The following is a 13,758-nucleotide window of genomic DNA, read 5'->3' on the forward strand; positions in this document are numbered from 1 at the left end:
TCCTTTCGGATTATCCATTGGTACGTTCGCTTCTGTCATAATCATAAATCCTGCTTAAGTAAGCTGATGGGAGTTGGTTGGTGCTACAAGTTTTGGCCAGTTAACACAGATTAGCACTAAAGTAGAAATATAATGAAGGTATTGGTAGAGGCTGGGCAGTAACAGTTTACGCGGCCTCTCGATCCTATATTTCCGAGCATGATGTGTGTCAGGAACTACTTCGGAAAACCTTCCTTCTTGTTCAAAAGTACAGCATTGACTGTTCAGCCTTGAGACGTCCGGTGGTTATAAAAAGCGCTATATACATGCACAATTCACTTTTAAAATGCACGCTATTTTTGCACGCTATTTGAGTTGAGTGTAAAAATATTTTTTACAGCGTCGACGTTCTCACTTAATCTGATTTGTATATATTTGGGCAGTAAGAGATCTGCACCTGCAGTCCTCACTATCATGAGGAAATCGCTGCCACTGAGATGAATTGTCAAATATTGCAGCTATTTGAATTTCATTGCCACCAGAATGCTCAAATAAGCGCCATTAACACATTAGGTCCAATACATGTTCAATATATGCAGAAAATTTAAAGATGGTTTTATTTTCTTTGTCATTTAGAAAGTGTTATGTCCCTTGGTACCCACCATCAAATGTATAGCAGCTTGAAATGGGGTGAGTGTACAGCCAGTCACGTTGATAGGTATTGGGTCTGATATAGTCCGGGTTTAATTTATCCTCTGTTTAACCTTGGCGTTTCTTTCCCCCCACTTTGGCTGTTCCAGAGACACTTTACGACTTTCTCTTTCTTCACTCTAATTTCAGGTATCTCTTCTGCTCATCTTTCTTGAAGTTGCGAACCCAGTAAATCCGAGTTTAGACAAGAAGGTCTCACTTTTCGAAAAAAAAAGTAGCTGGAAATCACATTAGTTTAGAGGGTTTGGTTATTCAGGAACTGTTTTAAAGTTTTTTTTTACTGACGACTAACTTAAATGTTTTATGACAGGATGTAGGAAAATTATTTGCTAATAAAATTGTCATCGGAACCATTTTTTTAAAAATCCACTCGACTTTGAAATGCCATTTTACTGTGTGGCATCTTGAAATAACAAATGGGAAAATATCCAGTTTTTGTTCATGTAGGTTAGCACTGCCATAGGGGCATGCTTAGACTAAAGTCTAAGTCAATTAACGGCGGCTTCATCCACTGTCTCCTGCTAAACCATAACCTAAGTTTGAAAATCCAACTATTGTTTCTATGGCACATGTATTCCCTGCTCCCTACATGCTATTAAAATAATACCTGTTCTCATTGTATTCCGGAAGTGAGGATTTGACAGTGGTTGTCGGGTTATTTGACAGAAAATACGTAAGTGAAGAAAGGAAAGTAGGAGTTACATTTATATAACATATGGCGGGGCGGCTCACCGCGCTCTACAGCTAATCTAATACTTTGGAAGCGCAATCACTGTTGTAATGTTAACGCTCTGACCCGGGATCCTTTTGCAATCATATATTTATTTTATAAACTCAATCGTGTTTCAAAAATCCTTGGTAGATTAGCAACCACTTAATAGTTTAAAAAAAAGACATTTTGAAGGGGAGAAAATGTCCTGTCTCAATCTGTCAACTATTGAGTGAGCGAGGAAAGGTGAGAATCAAAGTGAATTAAGCCCTTCAGGTCAGAGTCCTGCACTTTTCCCAATGGGGGTGGGGGTTGGTTTTGGGTTGGGAGGAGTGCCCAGCAGTGCCCACATGGAGTTGGCATTGCCCCTTTAAAAGCACTTGTATCCTGTTCCAATTCCTCCCGAACTGGTCCTGGAGACACGCGTGCGCATTTGTGGCCGGCAGGCTGCGCACTTTGGGAGGGGAGTGTGGTTTTACATTCAGTCTGGGTCACAAACTAAAACATTTCCAGCAAGTGGCCTTCCCTCTTATTTACAGCAACACACGCAGTGATGTGTGCGCGCCGCCAAATACCGGGAACTGTGACGAGGAAGCTCCTGCGAAGTGATGGAATGATCCGCTATTCCTTATCATAAACTTGGTGTCGGGTTTCCTGAGTACTTCCAACAGAGAGAGGGGGGAAGAAGCAATACTTTAATATCACGGACGAGAGGAAGAGAAGAGATTTCTTTAAAAAAAACAAATAACTAGCTGCTTGGCACTTTCCATGAAGGAGAAAGTGTAAGAAGGAGTGTGCTTGTCAGCCTCTTGAGGAAAAGGGAGAGAGAGAGAGGGAAGAAAAGTCACTCAGTCCCGCCCGCCAGCAATTCTTGGACACCGGGCAAGTGGAGGCGACCGAGCCCGGGGTGGTGGTGGTGGTACTGGGGCTGGGGGGGCTGGAGGGGAGTCCAAGACAGCCTGTGACATGGCGGCGGCGGCGGGAACAGGAGGGGTCAGCACCCTGCCTGATGCCGGCAGCAGCCCCTTCCCTCCGGGATCATTCAAGGAGCCCAAGAGACTATACTGTAAAAACGGGGGCTATTTCCTGAGGATCTTACCCGACGGCAGGGTGGACGGAACCCGGGAGAAGAACGATGGCAACAGTGAGTGTTGTACATTTCCACAAACATTTTACCGAAAAGTTTTGTTTTTAAGTGCTCCAGTTCCTTGTTTCCATTCCGAACGCAAGGCTTTATTTCTATTATTATTGTTATTTACTATCCCAGTTAAGTGATGCACTTCCCTTTTCCATTGATGTACTGCAGCCCGAATTCCCAAACCAGCAGCTAGTCATATTATTGCTATGTAATAATTAACTTAGTTTCTATCCGGCCCCAGTTGCAATTTACGATTTCGACTCTAGTTCTGACCACCAGTTCCACAAATAGTTTCTATTTATAAACTCGATTTATGCCCATCCCCAGGAGTACAATAACCTATCCACCTTGTATCTGTCTTAACATCACAACGTTTGTTTGGTCTTTAGGGGGGCACCCTGTAAAAGGGATCGTCTTCTTGCAGCGGCTTTACCATGTTGTGGGGCCGAGCTGCCTTTGCCACACCATCTGCACTTTTCTCTGTTATTCTTTTGCTCACAGACGTGACAGGTAGCAAATTCTTGTGGTCAATAACTATTCTTTTAAAAAACACCGCACTCGTATCATCAGTTGAAACAAAATGGTTGGGGCGTCCGGTTGCTTGGCAACTATAAATAAAACAATCTCACCCCCTCCCTGATAACTTTACTGCCTTCAATACATTTCGGAAATTCTTAATGTTTCTCTGTATATCGAAAAAATGTTTCTTTCAACTTTTACAGACAAATCTAGCATTTTTAAATAAAATGGCCCAACTCTCACCCCATTTACATGAAATCTAATGTAAGCCTTCAGAAATAGCATATTATTAAAATGCCACCCGCATTCTTGTTGCGTCCTTATACACACTTATTAATGATATGAATATAAAAGCAAAATACTGCTGATGCTGAAATGTGAAACATAAACAGAAAATGCTGGAAAATCTCCTGCAGGTCTGATTGCATCTGTGGAGAGAAAATAGACCTGATGTTTTGTGTCTGGATGACCCTTCCTCAAGAGCTGAAGACAATAGAAGATAGGATATGTTATAACGTTAGGGTGAAAGATGAGGAGGAGAGGGGTATGGACAAAGATGTCATTGACAAGAAATCTCACAATGCCAAGTTAAAGTCCAACAGGTTTATTTGGAATCACATGCTTTCAAAGCATTGATCCTTCATCAGGTGAGTCATCTGATGAAGACGAATTAGGGTGCTGATACCGGCCATTAAGAGATCAGAATATGTAAACGCAGGACAAAGAGAAGTAGAGTCATAGAGTCCTACAGTGCAGAAAAGGCCTTTGAAGCTATCGAGTCTGCACTGACAATGACAACCACTAAAGTCATGCCATCCCTATTTTCCAGCATCTGTTCCATGTCCTTGAATGTTATACTGTTTCAAGTGCTCATCTAAATATTTTTTAAAAGGTTTCTAGCCTCCACTACCTCCCCAGGCAGTGCATTCCAGATTCCCACCACCGTCCGAGTGAGAAAGAGATTTTCATAAATCCCTTTTGAAATTCCTGCCCTTTACCCTAAAACTATGCCCCTGGTGATTGACCCCTGAACCAAAGGGATCAGCTGCTTGCTAGTCATCCTGTCCTTATCCCTGATAATGTTATACACCTTAATCATGTCCTCCCTTCAGCCTTCCGGAAAATACCCCCCCCCTCTTCAGCCTTCTCTGCTCTGAAGAAAACAATCCAAGCCTATCCAGTCTCTCCTCCTAACTCAAATGCTCCTGAGGCAAAATGCTGGTGAACCACCTCCTTCCCACATCCTTCCTATGGCGAGATGATCAGAACTGCAATGTATGCCAGCTGTGGACTAACCACACAGTTCCAACATTACCCCCTTGCTCTTGTACTGTATGCCACGATTGACAAAAGCAAGTATCCTATGTGCCTTCTTAACTATCTTGTTCACATGCTGTGCTTCAGGAACCTGTGAATAAGTACCCAAAATCCATCTGTTCCTCTGAGCTTCCTAGTGTCTTGTCAATCATTAAATACTCCCCTGATTTGTTACTTATTCCAAAGTGCATTACCCTCGCTCTGCCTATCTGACCAATCTATCTATATCATCCTATAATGTACAACCACCTTCTTCACTAGTAACCACTCTACCAATCTTAGTGTCATTTGCAAACTTGCTTATCATTTTCCCCACGTTATCATTTATGTTTATAAGAAACAGCATTGAATCTTGTGGTAAGCCACTGGACACAGAGTGTCACAAGGTAAGCCTGAAATAACAATTAATGACATGAAATTTTCTCGAAATAAAACACTCAAACTGTCATCTTGTGCAATGGGATCCGTAAATGCTATAGTCGGAGAGGGATATGCACAGGTTGCAAGTGAATGATTGAATTGTGTTTTACAGCATATCATTAACCATCTTTGTGGTAGTAATGGAATTGATATGTCAATAGGTAGAGCGCTTAAGCATTAAACGTCTCTTGCTATTTATTCACCCGATCTCAATCAGTTGCGATGTGTGTGTGTGTGTGTGTTGGGGGGGGGGGGGGGACAAAATTATGGGCAGTTTGGATGCTTTATAAAATTTGTGTCAGAAACATCAGCTAAAGCAAAATATGTGCAGCTGGGTTGAGATGGATTACAGTACAACAAAAATGCAGCTCAGTGAGAGCTTTGACTCTAGTGCCAGTTACTACTAGATTCTGTTCAGGACGTGGGGGAAGGGAAATCCAAAGTTTTACGGTTTAGAGGTTTCTGTATTTTTCCGGTTTCCTTTATTGCTACAAGATGTTTGTGCGTAATTGAAATGAATTACTTCCTTGAGTTGTCAGATGCTTGCCGAACTCTAACGCAAGAGCTCTCATTGCAATGGATTTGCATCATTTTAGTGGCAGAAGTGCTATGATGTTATCTGAAGTTTCAAATATTGCGCAGGCTTTCGCAATTTTTCATTTTCCTTTCTCTCCCCTCCCCTCCCCCACCTCTTTTCAGGCGCCTAGAGAAGAAACAACAGTTCACTTTCTCAGCTATCTCGTTTTATGAAACGTTGGAGTGAAATACGGATTGTATTGTTAGTGAAAATCCTGATGATGTTTCACATCAGTTGAAGACTAGTTTAAAGTGGGCCACAACGTAGGTTCTCTTTAAAATGACGTGCTTCATTGAGCATTTTGACATGTCATTGAGCCTCTTTTGCATGCAGTATTGGGGGAAATGTTCGAGTATCATTTTAATTGCAGGGCAGGCGTATTATAACTTTTGATTATTGAGCTGTGGTACATATCATTGCCTGCATTCCAGGCCCTGACCAAATGGGTTTCTCTTTAGATAATATGTACCCTGGTGAGAATTTCATTGAGCATTTCAGACAATATAAACCTACGTTAAAGTTGAGGTAATTTGCAACAGCCTAGTGAATCCAGAAATATATAAACACCATCCTTGAAAGAGCCTACAAGCCTTACAGAAGTAGTGAAAACTACAGCTTATGGTTTGTTCTCATGTTGAATGCTGAAGGTTAGCTAAAATGGCATAGGCTGCACACAAAATGACGACTGTTTTTGGATTTACTGGAGGCAGAATGTGGTTTATGCTCGAGTAATCTCTTGGTTTAGTTTATTAGTGTAACAGGCTAGAACTTGTCACATGAATTTGTGGCATTGATTTGTCTTCCCGTTCTCAAGATATCCTTTCTGTAAAGAAAACTTTTTGTTTAATTCAGCAGGGTTAGTTTCGAAAGTAAATAGGGTAGTTAGATTTTGCCAACAACCTGCCAACATTATGGCGTTATATACTGTCGTAACCACAAACCAAATGAACAGCAATGTATCAACCGCATTTAGAATGGGCACACCACTTATATTGCACCACATGCAGTGACGCCATCCCCTGACCTGCATTTTGTGTTTCATCGGGATGATTGTTTAATTAAAAGCATATGGCTGTGCTTTAAAAAAAATGATGTCACTGGAATTTGAGCAGCTATATAGCATTGCTTTAGTTACTAATGAAATTGTAGACAATGCTATCATGTTGTATTTAATCATAGGAAATGTAACAAGGAGCAAGGGTGAGCATATAACCTGTGATGTTGTTCTTAAGTTGTATCAGATTCCAAAGGGAAATGAACATATACTAAAAAGATTTAAGTTTGCAATGGTTACATGGAGAGTGAAAGGGAGTGGACTTTCAAAGAGCTTGCACTGACATAATGGACCAAATGGTCACCACCTTTGCTGTATTATACTTTGCTGTATGATTCTGTGAGCTTTGTAAAGTATAATTTAACTTGAATATGATATGAAATTGATATATTTATTTAAGCCCACAGAATTTTTATAGCATGAAAAATGTGATGATTTTTTTCCAAATGTGTAAAATAATCAAAATACCAAAATTATACCTGCAAATCAATTTTCCATGGTGGTGAATCTCTGGAATTCTCTGCCTGTTGAAGTGGTGGAGGCTACCTCGCTAAATATATTTAAGTCACGGGTAGATAGGTTTTTGACAGGCAAGGGAATTAAGGGTTATGGGGAGAAAGCGGGAAAGTGGAACTGATCCACTTCAGATCAGCCATGATCTTATTGAATGGCAGAGCAGGCTCGAGGGGCTAGATGGCTTACTCCTGCTCCTATTTCTTATGTTTTTGTGCTCCAATAAAAGGATTACATTCATGATTAATGGATATTTTCACCACCCGAGATGGCACCAGAGCGTGTCCCAACATTACCTCTAATTCTATCTTTTACCTATGCTTTTAAAACTCTCTTGCTCTTTCTCTACTCCCTAGCTGTGACTGTAACACTAAATTCTGCATCCTGTCTTTTCCTTCTCATTGTATGGTATGCTTTGTATAGCATGCCAGAAACTATACTTTGTCACATGTATTAGTATACAGTGAAATCAATTTTGCTTATAATTAGTATATGCAAAGGCCTGATTTGCTGGTCTGCATGGTCTTTCATGTGAGCACTGAAAATTTATACCTAAGTGTACAAACTAGATTTAGTAGATTTTAGTTTTGGGTATTGAAAGCTTTATGTCCTGTTACTGCTTAGAGTTACTAGTCATGATAGATGTTCATGTGGAATCCCTAATCATTTAAATTGTTTCTGAATTATTTCATCTGTACTATGAGAAATCGGGTGCTAATTTTTGAAATAATGAAAGGTTACAAGTTGATGAAATAGCAAAAGTGTATTTTGCATGTTGGGCCGTTCAGTACAAAATCTGATCCAATTGTGGCAATGCGAGGTTTTTTTAGGCATATTTGAAATTTTGAGGACTCGAGTGGGGTGAAACTCCTTGTTGGTCAGTGGTAGCTTTGACAAGAACCCCAAATTTATCATGGAATAGAAACAAAGATGTATTTTCTAATCATGTATATAAAACTGAGGGAAAGCAAAACAAAATATAGCACCTTTCATGATTTTGGTTTGTCCAAAATGCTTAACAATCGCTGTTATTTGAGCTAATTGTACTGTGACAAATGAAGCAGAAATTTACATACATGAGGACAAAATAAGCAGCAGGATTGCTTCAGAAAAATTGCTCTTTGACAGTAATGACAAAATGACTGTCTCATTTAGGCTGTAGTAGGACAGTAGAAAACATTTAACACCTACATTCAAAAGCTCCAGATTTACTAACAACTGGAAGATGGATGTTGTAGTAAAGTGTAATGGTACAATATATTTAATAGAAACCTCTAAATTCATGTTGGGAAAAGGAAGCTTTTTAAATGTTGTTGAATTCAACAAAAACGCTACATGCGATATTACTTAAACAAAATGGTAAGACTAATGTTTGTCTTGGGATTTGTCTTGGGTTCCCTAGTGGTAATTTTGTGCAATTTGATGGACTAAAGGGCTCTGAAAATGTAGATAAGTCCTACAAGTTCAAGCAAAAATTTAAATAGATGTATGCTTTTTTAATGTTGTGGAATATTCTAAGTGCACCTTTTCTGTCCATTAAGTTCATTTACTTGTAATTAGGTAGCAGCAGGAAATTTAATTGTGCATTTCTGTAGGAAGCTTCAGTAAGCATACTTTTTTGGAAGGATTTTGTTTGTGTTTTTTTCAGCTCCTTGTTGCATCTGTGGTGAGGGGAATATATGAACCAAATGGGTGTTGTATCTGATAAGATTCAGTGTCTGTTAATAAGACCTTTGATTAAATATATAATTATATGTAGAGAGAGATATAAAGATATATATATATTTGTAAGACACTTGGGAGTCTTTTCAAAAACCAATGTTAAGCTTTCTCGAGTTCTCCCTCCCCGGGTGGATTTTCCACCTAAGAGTTGCCAATAAAATGTACAGTTTGTGCTTGTATAAGACTGCAGGCTACTGGCAACCATTGAGAATTTTAAATTGCTCCATTCTGATTGGTTTGCAGTGAAATATGGTAGAATATTACTGAATGTGATTTCATCCGAAGGTATTGAGATGCTATAACTTTATGGTGCTTTAGTCTACTAACTTGTTTGGAATGAGAAGTTATTTTGTCCAGAACTGTTTTGCTAGCACTTTACAATTCTATCATGCAAATGAGATGAGGGAAGATGCAACAAATGTGGAGAAGATATCTATGCACTATATTGATTTAACTCTGATTAGTACAGTGCTTAAAAATATGAAACAATAAAATGTATGATGAAATTACTGGAAATATTTATACGCGCTGTCCTAAAAGTCTTACCGCTGCTCCCATGTTTCATGACATGTCACTATCCTATTTCCCTTGGGCGTTGACTATGTTTGTGGTACTAGGAGTCTACTTTGTTCATTAAGGGTGATGACCCTCTATAATTGGAAGATTATAATAGTTTCACCCTCTAGGTGATAAAGGAGAATTCAAGCCCCCAATGACAGAAATATGATATTAAGTTACGGGAGAGAGAGAGAGAGGCATAAGTGCCATTTGAGTTCAACAGAAAGAAAAGTAAAACAAGCAAAAAAAATGCAAATTGCAAGCTCAACTTAATATAGAAGATATCAGAGAATATTAAAAATCAAGAGTAACTGTTCATTTCTTTGCTAACCATTCAATTGTGGACATGTAATCTGATGATTTTCAGAAGTAACCGTTGTTCCTTTTATGACCTGAAATCAGTATCTTTTGCCCTCTGCCTTTCTGAGCTAGTGTAGCCCAAAACTTCAAACATGGTAAATTGCTAACTGGAATGCATTCAGGATACTTGCATTTCTTGTTGTTATAGAGGCTAAAAAGGCAAAAAAAAGTCTATTTAATCCATTTGATACAAACCAAAACTACCGACTACTTTTATACGTGACTAGATGATTTACAATTGATATAACTGGGCAGGCTGTTTGAGTTGCTGGTTGTCCAAACATCTCCTGGAGAACTCCTGAAGAGACAGTATGTATTTGGAGACATGTACATGCTCAAGTGTACAAATTATTCCACTACAAGACCTGTTCATTGGCACACGTACTTCTTGAGACAGATGTGTGTTCAAGTCCCTCTCAGAGATTTCAGCACATAATCTGGCTGACATTCAGAGGTGCCATCTTTGAATGAAATTTTAAAACAGATGGTCATTAAGAGATGCCATGATAATCTTTCAAAGTGGTGTAAGGGAGCTTGGGTTTAGTGAGATTATTCCCTGCAAAATTATCTGCATCCTCATTTACCAGACTCATTGTACTTCTCCACCTGTTCAAGATCACATTGTTGTCTGTTTTATTATTTTTCTCCTCTCACCTGGAACCTTGAATAATTCTTTCTCTTTTTGTTTCTTCGTATTCTGTTTGAACATTTTTAGTTAGAAATTGTGTTCTTCTTGATTTCCTCAATGGCTAAACAATATTTCTATCTGGTAATTATCAACTCATTTTGCTGACCACTTCCATTTTATTTTGGTTTGCTCTGTCACTGTTCTATCTCACCCTAGGCTGCTACCACTGTTACATTGATAAAAGCAGACTGCTCTTGCAAGTGAATTCTAGCTTCCTACACCCTTGAGTGTTTTCCCTTCCTGATAACTTGCTAAAATGTAGAACAGTGAACAAAAACCCTAATTTTAGGCTGCTGATTCTGTCTAGTTTCTCCACAGGTCCTCCTGGCATTTGGAAGCGTCTGATAAATGTAACTGCTAAATAACGTGCCACACAATAAGATAACAAATGAAAAGTAGCAACAGCAAAAGAGCAATTTGTATTTTGTTAGATCTTTTAATACAGAAAAAATTTCAAAGGCACTTTAGTGAAATAATCAGAAATGAATGCATATTGAGCTAAAGGAGGAAATATTAGCATGGGTGACCAAAAGCTTTGTGAAAAGAGGTGGGTTTTAAGAAATGCCATAATGAAAGAGACATGGGTCAAGTCGGAGCAGCTGATTGGGGAAGCATTTACAACTTTCATCACTTGTAGCTATTAAGGTCTCTATTTTGTGGTTTATAGTTTGTCATGGCTATATTCTGCAGTACTGATGACCAGGGAACAGGGATCCTAGAGTAATTGGTATTATTTGATTTCCAGTATCTTCCATAATGTTTAAGCTAAAAGGATAAGTAATGGCAAGAGAGCTTAAAGCCATAGCATGCGCCACCTGCTGTATGTGGGACATCAATGTCCATGGCCAGCATGTGTGCAGAAAATCTGCAGCTGCAATTTCTGTAAGTCTGGATCTTGGAGCTGGAGCAGTGGCTGGGGATGAAATTTGTGGCACCATGGTTGGTTTTGCTGCACAGGAGAGGAGCAAAAGATGTGGGAATGCAATAATTATAAGGGATTCAACTGTAAGGGGTATAGATAGGCACTTCTGTGGCTGCAAATAAGACTCCAAGGGTGTTATGTTCCCTTGTGCTAGGGTCAAGAATGTTTCGGGGCATTCTGGAGGGAAAAAGTGAACTACCAGTAGTTGTGGTACATGTTGCTGCAAACAATGTAGTTTTCTAAAAAAAAACAAGGATGAGGTTCAAAATGAAAATATAGAGAGTTAGAAAGTAAGTTGAAAAGTAGGACCTCAAAGGTAGTGATCTTAGGGTCACTATCAGTGCCATGTGCTAGTCAGAGCAGAAATAGCAGGATATATCAGATGACTATGTAGCTGAAGAGATAGGGGGGAAGGTTTCAGATTCTTGGGACATTGGGACAGTTCTGGGGGAGGAGGGACCTGTACAAGCAAGACAGGTGCATCTGGGCAGGACTGGCACAGATGACCTAGGGAAATACTTGCTAGAGTGGTTGAGGAGGATTTAACTTAAAATGACAGGAAGATGGAAATTTATGCAAGGATTCAGAGGAAGGGAAATGAGGGCATGAACAACAAACAGAATGGGGAATAAGAAAAGTGAAATCAGGGCCACAATGAAAAATAATGGAAAGGGGACAAGTAACGTTGAAAAGAAAAGTCTCAAGGGTTGTGCCTTAATGTGTGGAGCATTCACAATAAAGATGAATTAATTGTGCAAATAGATGTAAACAGATATGGTTTAGTTGGGATTGCGGAGCTGTAGCTGCAGGGTAACCATGGATGGGAATGGGAACTTGACATCCAGGTATATTCAGTATTTTGGAACGACAGGCAAAAAGGAAAAGGCAGTGGTGTTGCATTGCTGGTTAAAGAGGAAATCAACGCAATAGTGAGGAAGTATATTAGTACTGATGATGTGGAATTTGTATGGGTAGAGCTGAGAAATAGCAAGGGCCAATAAATATTATTAGGGATCGTATGTAGACTCTCAAACTGTAGTGGTGATGTTGGGGATGGCATTAAACAGGAAATTGGAGCTGCATGCATTAAAGGAACATCTGTAATTATGGATGACTTTAATTTGCATTTGGATTGGGCAAATCAAATTAGTAACTGTACCATAGAGGAGGAATTCCTGAAATGTATACAGAATTGTTTGCTGGACGAATGCATTGAGGAACTAACCAGAGACCAGACCATCTTCAACTGGGTATTGTGTAATGGGAAATCTAGTTGTGCAAGGTGCCTTGGAATTGAGGGGCCATAATATGATAGAATTCTTCATCAAGATGGAGAGTGGCATAGTTGATTCTGAGACTAGGGACCTGAATGTAAACAAAGGTAACTACAATAATATGAGGTGAGAGCTGGCTAGGATGAATTGGGAAATGTTACTTACAGGGATGATAGTGGATAGGCAATGGCAAACATTCAAAAAAATGCATAGTGAATTGCAATAATTGTTCATTTTTATTTACTGCAAAAATAAAATGGAAAAGGTGGCCAAACTATGGTTTATAGTGGAAATTAGAGATGGTATTAGATCCAAGAAAGAAACATACAAATTTGCCAGAAAGGCAGGAGATCTGTCGAGTGAGAGCAAATGTAAAATTCAGCAAAAGAGGACAAAGGGATTGATTAAGGAGGAGGAAATAGGATACGCAAGCAATAAAGTTTTTATTGATATGTGAAGAAAAAAGGTTGATGAAGCCAAATGTCTTCTGGTCAGAAACAGGTGAATTTATAAAGGGAACAAGGAAGTGGCTGATCAACTAAATATACACTTTGGTTCTGCCTTCAAAAAGGAGGACACAAGTAACGTACCAGAAATGTGGGGGAACACAGGGTTTAGCAAGATGGAGGAACTGAAGGAAATCAGTATTAGTAAGGAAATGGTGTTGAAAAAATTGATGGGATTGAAAGCTGGTAAATGGATAGGGCCTGACAATCTACATCCCGGTGTCCCTAAGGAAGAGGCCCTAGAAATAGTGGATGCACTAGTGGTCATCTTCCAAGATTTTATAGACTTTGGAACAGTTCCTATGAATTGAGGGTAGCTTATGTAACTATGTAACTAATGTAACTATGTTTCTAGCTAATGTTTCTATTTAGAAAGGGAGCCAGTCAGCCTGATATTGGTTGTGGGGAAAAATGCTGGAGTCCACTACAAAACATTTAATAGCAGAGTACTTGGAAAATAGTGGCAGGTCAGACAGAGTCAGCGTGGATTCATGAAAGGGAAATCAGGTTTGACAGATTTGTCAAGGATCTAACTAGTAGAGTTGATGAGGGGAGTCAGTGGATGTGGTTTATCTGTACTTTCAGACAAGGTTCCACATAAGAGATTAGCATGTAAAGTAAAAGCAGCTGGTATTGGGGTCAGTGTTTTGAGATGGATAGAAAACTGGTTGGCAGACAAACAAAGAGTAGGAATGAACAGGTATTTTTCAAGTGGCAGGCAGTGACTAATGGGGTATTGCAAGGATCAGTGCTAGGATCCTTGCTATTCACAATGTATATTAATTATTTAG

The 13,758-nt window shown here is 39.3% G+C and overlaps 1 protein-coding gene across 1 annotated transcript in view; it reads left to right on the forward strand.

Annotated features, from left to right (window-relative positions):
- The first annotated feature begins 2,354 nt into the window (after window positions 1–2,354).
- Window positions 2,355–13,758, forward strand: part of fgf2 (fibroblast growth factor 2) — an 83,584-nt gene continuing 72,180 nt past the window's right edge. Inside the window, exon 1 of the mRNA XM_080193553.1 lies at window positions 2,355–2,543. Coding sequence (XP_080049679.1) covers window positions 2,366–2,543 — 178 coding nt within the window. The 5' untranslated portion in view covers window positions 2,355–2,365. The remainder of the gene's footprint in view (window positions 2,544–13,758) is intronic.

This window comes from Carcharhinus amblyrhynchos, chromosome 1, assembly GCF_965287045.1.
Source record: "Carcharhinus amblyrhynchos chromosome 1, sCarAmb.v2.hapA, whole genome shotgun sequence".
Classification (NCBI taxonomy): Eukaryota; Metazoa; Chordata; class Chondrichthyes; order Carcharhiniformes; family Carcharhinidae; genus Carcharhinus; species Carcharhinus amblyrhynchos.